Here is a 15,359-nt window from a genome sequence, read left to right on the forward strand (position 1 = left end):
TAAGATATCACTACAAGTAAACAATAAATACCTTGTAGCCAGAGATGCTCAACAAATGAAACTATTCTGCGTCATCTTAAATTACCCTCCTGGAATTGGTATCAAAGAAGACATCATCTCCTGACGCCATGGGATAAAGTTTTCCACAGCTTTCTCTGTTATGATTCTTAAGTATTCATTTTCACCAAGGACAGATTATTGTATTTTTGTTTATGTATTCACATAATTCTTGTTCCCTCGTCTACCATGTATTCAACACTCGCACTAAGATTCACAACATACCTACGTAACTAATTTTTGCTCAAGACCGCAATACCTCAAGGACTACCTCTCCCCATATGAACTGACTTGAAGCCCATGATCATAATCTGAGTCCCTTCTTCGTGTGCCTCCTCTGCAAAAGGGACAGAGGGCAGCAACATAAGAATGGTCCTTTTCTGCGCTGGCTCAGTGTTTGTGGAATGCTCTCCTCAGGGAGGCCCACTTGGCACCGTCATTACATATCTCTAGATCCCACACAAAAACATTCCTCTTCTCCCAGGCCTTTAGCGAATTAAACAATCTACAGCCTTTTAAACTGAGGTTTTTGCTTAAGCTGGTTTTTGCTTATGTTCATCATTATGGTATGTATTTTTGTTTTTTATACATTGCTAACTGCCCTGTGATCTTTGAATGAAGGGCTGTATAGTAAGTAAGTAAGTAAGTAAGTAAGTAAGTAAGTAAGTAAGTAAGTAAGTAAGTTACCTGTCTATAGTACCACCTGCCTCGAAAGTTATCTCAGTTGTTAAACTATCTATCTATCTATCTATCTATCTATCTATCTATCTATCTATCTATCTATCAGTTGTTAAATCTATCTTTAAAAAACACACCATTAAAAAGCAAAATTATACTCACCTTTTAAAAAGCAAATGACTACTGATCAACTCTGCTCTCCAGAGGTCTTCTAAATCAAGGGAGGTTCATGATGCTTATTGCACTGAAGTGCCCCTTTGTTGTTAAAGACTCACTGGCAGACCCAAGAGGCAGATTCCTTCTACTAAAGAGCTTTCTAAGGGCAGGTAAGCGCACAGTTGCTTGTTTTTATGCTCTTATTACGGGTTGATTTTGGTGTTTTTTTAAATCTCTACAAGACTTTCATGATGGTGAAATAATTTTAGCACACCTGAATGAGTGCCTGAAGCCTAATGCTTGACCACAAAGGCTCCACTTCTAAGCTCTCAAAACTAATAAGTCTTTCACAGAGCTTCTTCGCAACCATAACTTCTGTGACCCTTGGCAGCTTTGCCACCCTACTGATAAAGAATTCCCGTTCCACTCATACCCATTTGCCTTAATGGCCTGTTTGGATGATGATGATGATAAATTTTATTTGTATCCCACCCTTCCCGGCCACAGCTGGGCTCAGAGCGGCTAACATCATATAAATAAGATAATATGTATAATACAATATGCCTCGATTGCTTATCTGACACAAAATTCATCTAAGGACCACTCGAGTATGTACTTCCATTCCAAGAAGGCATTTTCTTGTGAGTCTTTCACTGAAGTTGACGTTAAATATCAATGCCTCGTTCTATAGCATGTACTATTGATTATATGGTATAATCATGTATAATTTATACATGTACAATGTATTTTGTTTCATACTTAAGAGATTTCACCAGATAGTTTGAAGGCGCAACATAGATATCACCCTGCATAATATTTATCAACTTGAAACTTGCATGATTGCCGCTAACATTAGAGCAGTGAGGAAATGAAACAAGAGTTTCTACAATATGAAACCTAGCATAGATTTATTCCTCTTCTGAGAAACTTAAGCCTAAAAAAATTAAAAATACCTGTCTTCCTGCCAGAATACCACAAAATCTAAGCCCCAAATATGTGCTTCTTAAGGCACGCTGTGATGGTCTGCCATGACCCAGACATTAGATCCCTCATCATACTCTGCTAATACACATATTTCCATGAAAATGGAACAGGTTTCTTCCATAAATGTACTTGCGTTTGCCAAACTTTTTTTCATTCAGTGATTGTTGCATTAGGTAGGAAACAATCTGTTGCTAAGGTAATTATGTTGGTTTCAAATCACACAAGATGCATCTCACTTGAGAGATCATTTGTCCTGGGTTTCTGCATTTCAAGAATTCAAAATAAGTATGTGCTGACCAGTAAAAGGGTCAGTTATATAAAGCCACTCTCGAGATACTACATAAATTCTTGATGGGCAAAATATATATTTTTCTTCTTCCCACCCTCTTTTTCTTACCCCATAAACTTGAGCATGCACAAATACAGAACACACCATTGATCTGATGACATGGGCTATTAATAGCAGCAAAAATCAAACCTAACAAAAAACAAAGAACACTTTTGTACCTAGCAGAGTATTAGTGGGAAACCAACAGTAAAAATTACTTCAGCCACCTCAGGAAAGGCCAGAGTTATTCAACCCTCAAATGCACTAAAATATGGTAGCTTCCCATCAAATACCCGACCTTGCATAAATATGGATATAATCCAACGTCTCTGAATGCTGCTATTATATATGGAAGCCATAATATAAGCCATGGTAAAAAATTTGTAGCACAGCGACAGGTCTCCCCACATACTTAAATATATACACAAACAGATGCTATGTTAAGACACTTGGAAGGTTGGATCCACAGACTAGTATAAAAAAATGGGGGGGGGTTGTAGGAAAGAGCTCGGTATGGCAACCACACCCAACAACCCTCCCCTTCCCGCTTCAAGTTCCTAAACTAGCTCCTGAGACTCAAGGAATTCAGAGCTGAATGCAGAGAGGAGAAAGAATCTTCATTCGTTTTAAATATTTGTATCCATTTGGTGTACAAGATCCCAGTTAAGGCCCAAAGTACATAACAATAAAATCAAACTATATTTCGATTTATTTTATTTTATTTGGAGGGAGGGGTACAGAATGGGTTATGTGGCAAGGTTATATAAACAGTAGGTTGTTTTCAAAATAAGTCCTGCTCAAACATCAAAATCTTAAGTTGGTGCCTAAAACTCAGAGGCGGTGCCAGCTTATTTTCATTAGGTTGGGAGTTCCATGACCCTGGTGCTACCAAACTGAAGATACCGCAGTGGCAGATCACAAACACATCTCCTCAGTTTTTCAGTGCTTCGGAAGGCTGCCCACTGCCCTCCACAAGAATCACAAAATCATTAGAGGTCACCATTTGTTAGTAACAATGCTGTTCTAATCATGTCATTGGAATGAGCATATATAAATATGTGTATGGGTACTTAAATGTCAAATCAATGTTCCAACTTAAACATGAACAATACAGATCCTGAAGCTGAGGCTCCAATACTTTGGCCACCTCATGAGAAGAGAAGACTCCCTGGAAAAGACCCTGATGTTGGGAAAGATTGAGGGCACAAGGAGAAGGGAACAACAGAGGACGAGATGGTTGGACAGTGTTCTCGAAGCTACGAACATGAGTTTGACCAAACTGCGGGAGGCAGTGGGAGACAGGAGTGCCTGGCGTGCTCTGGTCCATGGGATCAAAAAGAGTTGGACACGACTAAATGACTTAACAATAACAACAAGCACTTGGTTTGACTTTAGAGACGAACATTTCAAATACAACAATGACTCTTGAGAGTCCCATGGACTGCTAGAAGATCAAACCTATCCATTCTTAAGGAAATCAGCCCTGAGTGCTCCCTGGAAGGACAGATCGTGAAGCTGAGGCTCCAATACTTTGGCCACCTCATGAGAAGAGAAGAATCCTTGGAAAAGACCCTGATGTTGGGAAAGATTGAGGGCACTAGGAGAAGGGGACGACAGAGGACAAGATGGTTGGACAGTGTTCTCGAAGCTACGAACATGAGTTTGACCAAACTGCGGGAGGCAGTGCAAGACAGGAGTGCCTGGCGTGCTATGGTCCATGGGGTCACGAAGAGTCGGACACGACTAAACGACTAAACAACAACAAAACTTAGAAAGAGAACCTTTATGCTGGTATTTGGTTATCGGCAGCAGCATCAACATGATGAAGATTTAAAATTCATGTTATCTTTGCTGTATTTCTCTGTGTTTCCTGTTCCTTTCACATTTGTAATTAACATGGCCCATCACAACTCTGTACTGCATCCATAACCTATTTTTTATGCAAATAAGATAGCAAGACAACAATGAATTATTATTCTTAATCGTGTTTGTATTCCATCCTTCCTCCATCGAGCTCAGTGTAACATGCACAGATGAAGGATATCCTCACCACAACCCTGCGAGGTAGAATAGGCCAAGCATAAAAAGGAATGACTGGCCCAGAGTCACCAGCTGAGCTTTATGGCTGGCCAGGGACTTGAACATCAGATCACTTTAGGTCAGAGTCCAGGACTCCAAACACTACACCACATTGGCTCTCCCAAAGAACTAAATCTAACAGAGTGTATAATAATGTCTACCCTAGTTTCTATGTCAATAGATTAACTGCTCTGCATAATTAGGCATAGAAGCCTGAATCAAAAATATTGTTTTGTGAAAGAATCTAAAGTGATGATGCTTGTAAATAATGAAGTGCAGCCCAACTGCAGTGATCATGGTATAGACCAGGCTTCCTCAACCTCGGCCCTCCAGATGCTTCTGGCCTACAACTCCCATGATCCCTAGCTAGCAGGACCAGTGGCCAGGGATGATGGGAATTGTAGTCTCAAAACACCTGGAGGGCCGAGGTTGAGGAAGCCTGGTATAGATTCTGTTCACCTACAGTTTGGAACAAGAAATATGGGGAGTATAGCTGCTTTCTATAACTTCTCTCCACCCTAAAGAGCTGTTATAATCATTTTAAGAACATAGAAATACACTTATACTGTCTAGCTCTTGCTACCTGGTAGATTTATATAATCTTCCACTTCCTGGGTACTCAAGCCAAGTGTGTGAACAACATACAACAGAAGAAATAGATGGGAATCAGCCTTTTGGCATCTTAAGGTGAAAAAGATAAATGCAAAATACCTGAGTAAGAAGCTGCTCACAGGTTAGATTATTGATCCATCGAGTGTATCGCTCAGTTGCCTCTGCTGGCTCTCTCTCAATTTGGCAACCTATAATCTGAAAGCACAAACAGACATTACCTTTAGGAAGTATAGATAACACAACATTAAAACAGTTAAGTAATTTCAGACATTCTCTGACGAGAGAAAAAGGCCCTACAGCATGACAGCATTAAACAGGCATAAGCAAACTCAGCCCTCGAGATGTTTTGGGACTACAACTCCCATCATCCCTGACCACTGGTCCTCTTAGGTAAGGACGGTGGGAGTTGTAGTCCCAGAACATCTGGAGGGCTGAGCTTGCCTATGCTTGGCATTAACCTTCAGCATTAACCAAGCTGGTGCCAAACATATTGTTGTGCTTTCCTTTGAACCACATCAGCGAGGCTGAGGGGGGGAAACTTGTCATCTGGGCAGCCCAGGACCTCCATACACACTACTCAGGCTTGAACCCCAGGGAGGTAACCTTGGTGCTACTAATGCAGTCATTTGTTATCCCTTTGAACTCTACAATTCTATGATTTTATGCACATGGTATCAATGTACCATGATTCTCAACATAGGAAATCCTACTACTAACAGAGTTTACGCTGCAATCTACCCCATCCACCAACTTTACAGATACAAGGAGCAGTTAACCAGGCATCCTAAAGACATATCAAGTCACATACATAGTTAAAAACTATGACACCCTTTAAATGAGTGCAACAGTTTTGTTTAGACATTTTCATTCCGACAGCTGTGATGGCTTTTCTATTGTTATCAGATTGGACTGCCAAGGCAGCATAGACACGTACAGTTCCATCTATTTGCTTATCTAGGTGGCCAGTGGGGCCCCCAAGCTAGTCTTGTCTTTCCCACTAATTATGTATCCAAAGTAAACTAAAGAGATCTTCAGCTTATTGCACTGTTACTGACATTTCACACTTGCTGCGCCCTTCTGTACAGACTTCGGAGCAATTGGCAGATGCTATCTGAATACAAAATTAATATTAGGAGAAGTAACTTACGAATTCCGAGCTTTGGTTCTAATGATCAAAGTCTTGTTCACTCATAAAACAATCTTAACTGAAGTTAATGCAACTGTGTAAATATCAAAACTTGCCCAACTTGTAACCCATGGAGTCAAGCACGGCCTGCCAGCCATGGATTGTGACTTGGCATGGGGTGCAAGAATCCTCTTATATTTTGCTGTTTATCTGCAGTTCCGGCTAACACATGAAGGTTGACAACCTTCTGGCAGGACCAATGCTTGGCTGGTCACAAACTGTGGCATGCCTGAAATGCATTGTGGACAGTCAAATGTCATAGTATGAAGGGTCTTCTAACTGCATAATATTTGAACTGCCATGCAACACAAGTGTTTGGTTGCTGGAGAATAATATCAACTGAAGCAAATTCAATCAACTGTCTGGTAACAACACTTACATGTATAGTGGGGGGTGTAGTTCGTTAAGAACGCAAATCAAATTTCCATGCTTGAGCAGCAGTTTAAAATGTTTCTATCATGACTGCTCACTCATTTTTCCATACACAAAGACCCCCAGGGTGCATCTCTTCCTAATAATTCATAGGAAGCAAGCCTTTGTGTTACCGCAAAATTGGGGGAAGCCCATCCCAAACCAATGGTAGGTAGCTTGTTTTTTGTTTAAGAATGGAGCATTTCATATTGATTCGACAAAGAGTGTGTGTGCATGTGCGCACGCACATGTGTGGATATATACATGCGCTCTCGCACGCACCAGACTCTTTCATTTCATAGGATTTACAAAATAAGCTTTAAAGTACACGACAAGAACTAAATGGGGGGGGGGGACAACTGGAAGAAGTAGGTGGAAAAAGATGCGAAGTGGTGGGCAAACACAGCTCTGCCTGTTTGAAAGGAATTCCATAACAAAAAGATAAGAAAGCTTAGCTTCTGTACACAAAGCAGACTGACCCGGCCAAAGCTACACAAACATAAATTAATGAACAGCTGCCAGGAGGTGACAGATTAGTCTTAATACTGGCTTTCTTATGGCCAGATTTCCAATTAGAGCAGAATGTTAGCTGTTCCACCCCAAGTTGTGAAAAGCAGTAATGCAAAGCAACCAGGTTTTAGCTATGTTCAGACCCTTGAAACACTATATAATGAAGAGGCAACCAGGTTAAAGCTGCCTCTGATATGCACAATGCTCTGGGGTAAATATACTAGCAGTCCAATCCATGAGCCAGTTGAAATAGATTAACTAGGATTTAGGAGATTTTAATCTCAACGACTTCAGACCAAGTAATCCTGCCGATATGGCAGAATAGTTCAGAAGAAAGCAACATTTATAAAGCGTCCAGTTCAGTGTAAGCACAGGGTTTGGGTACAAATGGAAGCCTACAGGATCACCTGGGCTTCAGAAAACAAGATTCACTGTGCCCAAACAAAGGGCCTATCTGCACTATCAAACACTACACTACAGAACCCATTTTAACTGGTATGGTCTCCCCCAAACAAATCTGTACATTGTAATTTAGTGAGGGTGCTGAAAATTCTTTTAAACAGACCCATTCCATACACTTCCCAGAGTAACAGTTCCCTTGGTTACCTGTAGAGAGGGAATCGCTGTGAAAACACTTTCAACAGTACGCTCCTGAACGCACCAGGGAGTAAAGCTGATTGAGGTCAGCGGGTCTGAATAAACATGCTTATAACTTAGGTCTGCTATAACTGTTCAAAGTTTTCTTTAAATCCTGTCCAACAACATCCCTGCCCCCAAAAGAAAGCCATTCTGAGCTTTCAATGGACAGCTTTCGTGAGCATTTTTTTCCTAATACAGAACCCAGGTGCTCCTACAATTAAAAAGTGATTTTATTCAACTTCTCATAACATAACGATATGGCCAGTTATCTTTTTTTTCTGTGAATACCAAGATACACCCATGAGAATAGCTTGCTCTTTCAATAAACAATTGACATCTTGGATCCCACTTCAAGAAACCCCTCAAAAAGCAATAATTCCTTATGCTGAGCTCTACTATGGCTTTGTTCCCAATATGAGAACTTGGTTTGCTGCGGTTTTCAAGAGAAAGGGCTTGGTAGAGATCAATAAGTACACTCCAAGCACATCCACTGTCAATAAAGGAAAGTTTACTACTGCACTCATGCCAGTAATTTAAACTTAAGTCCCAACTCACCTGAGTGGATTTGGGGGGGCAGGGAGAGATTAAGTCCTGTTGTACTGGCAGGACTCATTGCACTTCTGCTCCTGCTAGTGCAGGCATCCCCAAACTGCGGCCCTCCAGATGTTTTGGCCTACAACTCCCATGATCCCTAGCTAACAGGACCAGTGGTCAGGGAAGATGGGAATTGTAGTCCAAAACATCTGGAGGGCCGAAGTTTGGGGATGCCTGTGCTAGTGCAACAACATACTTGATTCCGGCCCAGAAACATCCAATCTTCATGATTTAATATACGGTACATGCTCTTGTTCTTCTTCAGTGAGGCCTCTGCTCCATTTGATATGAGCAACTCTTGCTTTAAGAAAGCATTGAAACAATCTATAGCAACTCTGTGTTTCGCAAATGTAGCCTGTAACCTGAGGCAAACATGTCCAAAAATGCCATCTCAGGTAATGTCTCCATTTCTTTTCTAAAAACCCCTCTACTTAAAAGAATGAATGGATGAAAAAAGAAGAAGATATAATCTCTTGCTGTTCTGTTTTAACTGTTTTTATTAATTGCTATTATTATTTTCTTTTAAATACAAGGCATTATGGCAGTGGGCAAAACTGAAAGGCTTAATGGGAGTTTGAGGGGATCCTAGACAAGGGGCCTTCTGCACACTATCAGGTACAAAGTCTCCCCCACCCACTTTATTTACATTCCAGGCAGTGTTCACGATACAAGTGCCATTTTCATTATCCCATACTGCCTTTGGGCCCCACTACATCAGGGGTGGAGGAAAAGAGAAGGTAGGCACCCAAAATGTAATAATATATAACATAGGACGTGCGCAACTAGCATGAACCCCAGTGGACCCTGGCATTTGCCCAACCATGGTGGGTGCTAAAAACAGGCTTGAGCACAAAGGATTCCATTAATATGAAAAGCATCCAAGCAATTGGGATGGGGAGAGATTCCTTACAACCTGAACGTGGCAGCATGCTCAAAACCCACAAAAGTGCTTCATGAGAGAAGTAGCATAGTTTTCCCAAACTTTGAGCAAAGATGCTAAAAACCACAAAGCACCGGATGGGGGTGGGTGGGGAGGGCTCGCACACCCAGGGCCCCAGGGCCTATGTTGACCACTATATTGGCAGTACAGTGGTACCTTGGGTTACAGATGCTTCAGGTTACAGATGCTGCTAACCCAGAAATATTACCTTGGGTTAAGAACTTTGCTTCAGGATGAGAACAGAAATCACACGGTGGTGGCAGGAGGCCCCATTAGCTAAAGTGGTACCTCAGGTTATGAACAGTTTCAGGTTAAGAACGGACCTCCAGAACGAATTAAGTTATTAACCCGAGGTACCACTGTACTACAACTTGGTCAAGCCCCTGCCTAGGATGTCCCTCCTACTCAGCGTTCTGCACATGACTAGCACTTCTGTGTGCCACGGGTACCAATGACCAGGCAGCTTAACTAAATGAGAATGCATAGAAGGAAAATATACACAAGGAAAAAGTATGGGGCTAGCAGAAAGCGAAGCTGAGGGGAGCAAAGATATTGTGCAAGGTAAACAAAAACATGAAAACAGAACAAGTGAATCATTACTGTCGTGCATGCACATCAAGTTCCTGAGGAAACTGGCATCACCATCATCATGTGTATACCGGTAAACAGTAACAAGGTTCTCTTCAGACCATTATTTCAAGTAATGTGCATCATAACCTATAACAGAAAAGTTGGTGTGTTTTTGCTGCCCAGTCTTTCATTTCTAACTGCCATTGGCTCTTGTGAAAAATAAGGAGCAAAATATGAAGATCTATCTCTGTCCTCTGGTCTCTTCTTTAAAATGTGGCTGAAATGGCTCTTTCAAATTGTTCTTTCATACACTGCTGCAGAAAAACAAACAAAAGCCAATCCAAAGTGATTTTGATTGTTGTTCTTCCTTTACTTTCAAATATAAAGTCAACAAAAATCTAAAGCGAGTGTTTTAAATACTGCTAAATCATGAGAGTTCCTGGCTTAATGAAATATTACTCTCAAAGCAAATCTGCTGCATAAATTCACTCTGTGTAAGTATGCAGAAAATCAATATTTGATTTCCTGTTAGAAGCATGAAACAAACACTGTGAGGGAGTTTAGGAAAATATATGAAGTGGCAATTAAGCAAGAGCCCTGAAGATAAGAGCAGCCTTTTAATATATCCTGTCTCTATGTTACCAGAAAGCTTATAAACTGAAGATTAAAAGCAAAATCCTATTTCCAATCTTTGCCTGTTGCACCTAAAATATTCTGCAGCTGAAAGGACAGGATATCCCACATAGATAAATCAATGACAGAGGCACAGGGGAAACCACGTCCCTTTTTAAAATTTAGATTGTATTAATTTTACTACATACTACTACATACTTACCAATTAGCAAGGTTTACAAACTACTTAAATGATGTGTTTGTGGGGGCAGAGGCTACTGGTTGCTTTTTTGTTCTATTATGTATTTTGTGTTCTCATATTTTTTTATGTTGTAAATTGTCCTGTGATCTTCATATCAAGGCTGGCATACAAATTTAATAAATACAAATTAAAATATATTTTCTCATCCACATTTAATTCTCCAGTCTCCCTGCCCTCCCTTCTCTTCAACTCAGTCCAAACAATTTCAAACCTAGAGAGATCATGTCTCAAAGAATGACTTCTGTACATGTTGTTTTACTTGCTATGAATATATGCACTCCCCTAACGAATCAGGTTAGCAGTCAGGGAATACTCACAAGTCCAATGTTTGTTCTGGAGACCAAAGTAGCTTCTGTGGCACTGACAGTGTTTTTTTTGCAGCTAACCAAAAGCAATCCCTACTAGATTGGAACAACCTGGCCATAGTGATTGATGCCTGAGTACATTAGACCCAGGTGCTCCACACTGGCCTGCTTTTGAAGACTACAGTAATCAGGAAATTGAATCAAACTACAGCTACTAGGCCAGGCTTCCTCAAACGCGGCCCTCCAGATGTTTTTGGCCTACAACTCCCATTATCCCTAGCTAGCAGGACCAGTGGTCAAGGATGATGAGAATTGTAGTCTCAAAGCTTCTGGAGGGCCGAGGTTCAGGAAGCCTGTTCTAGACTGTTACCTGGGACTCAGCAATGATGAAAATCTCTTGCTGAGGTCCTGGCTTCCAGCCCACTTCCAAGCACAATTCAAAATGTTGGTGCTTACTTTTAAAGCCATTTACTAGTTGGGACCCAAATACCTGGAGGATAATATAGTCCTGAGTTAGGAAACCTCTGTCCCTCCAGATGTCATGGAGCATTGGCCACACTACCTGGAGGTGATATTGTTTACCAGCCCTTGGAGCATCCACAGGTTCCCCACACAGGATTATAGCAACATGTTACAATGAGGTCATCTCTAGATGACCCTGTCATTTAAAGCAAGATGGATGGTGAGTTGGGAGAGGGCCTTCTCAGTGGTGGCAACCTGTTTTTGGAATGTGTTCCCTAAGAAGGCTTAGGTAAAGGTAAAGGGACCCCTGACCATTAGGTCCAGTCATGACCGACTCTGGGGTTGCGGCGCTCATATCGCGTTATTGGCCGAGGGAGCCGGCATACAGCTTCCGGGTCATGTGGTCAGCATGGTAAAGCCGCTTCTGGCAAACCAGAGCAGCACACGGAAACACCGTTTACCTTCCCTATTGGGACCGAGCAACGGGAGCTCACCCCGTCGCGGGGATTTGAACCGCTGACCTTCTGATCGGCAAGCCCTAGTGTCAGAGGTTCTTGCGGCTACTCTTGAGTAACGATGCTCCACACCTGCTTGTCTTTAAGGTGTTTTTATTGTGCATCTTATTTACAGTGCAAAGTGTCTGGAAAACATGTCTGCTTAGTCCGAGTCAGAACCTCGCAATGGCTTCTTTCTGTTTTGCGCCCAACATAACAGCTTGGGAACCCCAAAGTGCCTCCCTCTCGCCCTACGGCGTGCCATGCGCCTCAATTCAGGCGTTGGGGGGAAGGGCCATCCTTCTGACTGCTCTCCCGTCATTTCCTCCCCAGCTGCTTCCTTCTCTACTCGGTGTTGAGGCTCTCTCATGCTGTCAGAGCCTCTCCTCTCCCTCTCTACTTCCTGATTCCTGTAATCTGATCCGCTACTGGACTTGCTGCTCTGAGAGGAACTCGACCTGATGAGGGGGGGCTGCTCCCTATAAGCCCTCCCCCTTACACCTAGGCTCTGTGGTTTAACCCACAGTGCCACCTGCGTCCCTAGGAAGGCTTACCTTGTGCCTAATCTTGTTGCATTTTTCACTAGGTGAATTTTAAATATATTTACTTTTAAGGATACTGTCTACCTGTTGTACCTCTTTCATATTGTTTTACTGTTCTGGATTTTATGCAACTTAAAAATCCATCTTAAAAATATAAAAAACCTTCCCTGCCATTTTTACCCACTGGTTCTATGCCTTGCCCTCTGCAGCAACAAGTCTGCCACAGGGCAGGTCACGTGTGATTATCAATTTGCCTTAAGAACGATGCTAAAAGGTAAAGGTAAAGGGGCCCCTGACCATCAGGTCTAGTCGTGTCCGACTCTGGGGAATTCACCAAAGACGGAATTCACTTTTCGCCAAGAATGAAAGGCTAAATTAATTAAAAACCTAAATAAAGAGCAGATTGTTAGATGTGTTCCATAAATACTGAACTCATTCGAAAGCCTGCCCACTCTCTTTGATGCTCTAAGGGGATCCAAGATCTTTTGAAATTCTGACCCTGAACTGTGGAGTGCTGAACTCCTTTGAAATCGTGGCCCTTGGTGCCCAAGCCATGCACATACAACAAAGCTCAAAGATCAAAAATATAAGGTCCTTTCATATTTTCCCAGAACCTGCAATGCCACTTAAAGTATACCCATTTTGAATGGTCACACAGAGCCAACAGGAGAAAAACAACTTTTCCCCTTCAAAGCAGGAGCGTGCATTGTACAGATGACAAGACAATAGCAGTGGACCATATGTGCTAGATGGAATGCGCTTTCATAGATATAGAGCTGTATCAGAACATAGACACTAGATCTTCCCCGACCACTGGTCCTGTTAGCTAGGGATCATGGGAGTTGTAGGCCAAAACATCTGGAGAGCCGCAGTTTGGGGGTGCCTGCACTAGATCAGTAGTAGGGAGACAGAAGCTTCAAACAAAGGACTGACTTTCAAGGTCTTGCACAATCTTTGGTTACTTTAAGGTTAATAGCAAGTTTCTTACCAACAGTTTAAACATCTTCCAACATCTTTATGTCTAGCATTGCTACAATCACTATAGTTTTTTTTTAAAAAAATGCCCCAAGTTTGAAAACAGAACAAAGGGCTTATTTGTCACTCCCACTTTGTTTTTAGAAGTGTTCCTTTGCAGTTATTATTGCACAATGGAAGTATACAAACTTGCCAACAGCCAGTGCCCAAACTATACAATACCCTAATGGTATTAATAAGTGCTGGATTGCCAAGAACATAAAGCAACACTTTTCTGGGTTAGTCCAAAGATCCTCATAATGCAGTGAACTGTGTCCACTAAGAATCTATTTCTCACTTCTTGTTGTTTAGTCGTTTAGTCGTGTCCAACTCTTCGTGACCCCATGGACCAGAGCACGTCAGGCACTCCTGTCTTCCACTGCCTCCTGCAGTTTGGTCAGACTCATGTCCGTAGCTTCGAGAACACTGTCCAACCATCTCGTCCTCTGTCGTCCCCCTCTCCTTGTGCCCTCAATCTTTCCCAGCATCAGGGTCTTTTCTTCTCATGAGGTGGCCAAAGTATTGGAGCTTCAGCTTCAGGATCTGTCCTTCCAGTGAGCACTCAAGGCTGATTTCCTTCAGAATGGATAGGTTTGATCTTCTTGCAGTCAATGAGACTCTCAAGAGTCTCCTCCAGCACTATTGCTCACTATTGCATGGCAAATACACCGGAGCACAAGGCTCCAGAATAGGGATAAGGGTGTGTGTGTGTGTGTGTGTGTGTGTGTGTGTGTGTGTGTGTGTTTGATTATGAAAACAACAGAAAAGGTTAAATACAATATACCTAAATAGAAACAACCTGCAAAACATTATGTTTTTGTATCATAGTATCTCTAAAATGCTATTATAGATGCACATTTCAATAAATATTTACCAGGAATCACCTAATTGCTTTTACTATTGCTATTCAAAAAGAAAGAGTTATTTTTTTCTTAGTTCCCTTGACACTTCTTGAGTTTGTACTTCTTGAGGGCCAGATTCAACTAATGAGTTCTGCCAGCAGAAGTCCATTAAAGGGTTTCCACTTGTGCAATGGGTTTTTCTTCCCCAAGCCACCCAACAATTGACTTGAAACCCCAGAATAGCACACAGCGGAAGGAGAGGGGGAATGGCTCTATCTGGCAGCAGAAACTATTGCGCTGATGGAACAATTGCCATAGCGCTATGATGAATTCCTTCCACAGAGTTTTAATTTTCCCCCAACAGAGAATATGGATTCAATGACTCTTGCGTTTTCTTATTCCAATAAGAAATAAACCCCTTCTCTCACTAAAAACCTTCTCTTGTTGCCTACCCTCTTTTATTTTAACCAGATTTGTCAACTTGATCATACAGTGGTACCTCCATTGAAGAACAGTCCGGTTTAAGAACAATTTGGTTTACAAACTCCGCAAAACCGGAAATAGTGTCTTGGTTTGAGAACTTTACCTCGGTCTAGAACAGAATCCGAACAGAGGAAGGGCACCGGCGGTGGGAGGACTCATTAGGGAAAGCATGCCTCGGTTTAAGAATGGTTTTGGTTTAAGAATGGACTTCCGGAATGGATTAAGTTTGTAAGCCAAGGTAAGCCATATCCCAGATTTGACTCTCCAGGAATCTATGGAGGGATGGCAACTTTCCACTTTTGGCTGTTGTTAGGAAATGAGTGGTCATTTCTGTATCTTCGTATTTTTTTTAAACCTGCCTTTGAACCTCGCAACAGTCCCCCAAGGCAGCAGACAATAAGTGAATATGCACACATACATAGGATTCTTTTTTAAAGGCAGTGCCAATGTATGGGGGCTGGAGGAAGGGGATGGTGGGAAAAGACCACAGCCCAGTTCCTAATCAAGAGATTGCTGCTGCCGGGGCTGCTTCAGCTACCTTCCGGGTCCAGGAATGGCAATACCTGTTGAACCAGTCATAGTTGGTAAAAGGTACTTCT

General features: G+C 42.0%; 1 protein-coding gene across 4 annotated transcripts in view; it reads right to left on the reverse strand.

Annotated features, from left to right (window-relative positions):
- QTGAL (queuosine-tRNA galactosyltransferase) overlaps positions 1-15,359 on the reverse strand; it is a 186,705-nt gene that overhangs the window by 138,440 nt on the left and 32,906 nt on the right. For all 4 annotated transcript variants that reach the window (XR_015948061.1, XR_015948062.1, XM_035104653.3 and 1 more), the window contains one exon: positions 4,994-5,089. Coding sequence is in view for 2 of the 4 variants with exons in the window: in XM_035104653.3 (XP_034960544.1) it covers positions 4,994-5,089 (96 nt within the window). In the remaining 2 variants the exon portion in view is untranslated. The remainder of the gene's footprint in view (positions 1-4,993; positions 5,090-15,359) is intronic.

Source organism: Zootoca vivipara, chromosome 2 (assembly GCF_965207765.1).
Source record: "Zootoca vivipara chromosome 2, rZooViv2.hap1.1, whole genome shotgun sequence".
Classification (NCBI taxonomy): Eukaryota; Metazoa; Chordata; class Lepidosauria; order Squamata; family Lacertidae; genus Zootoca; species Zootoca vivipara.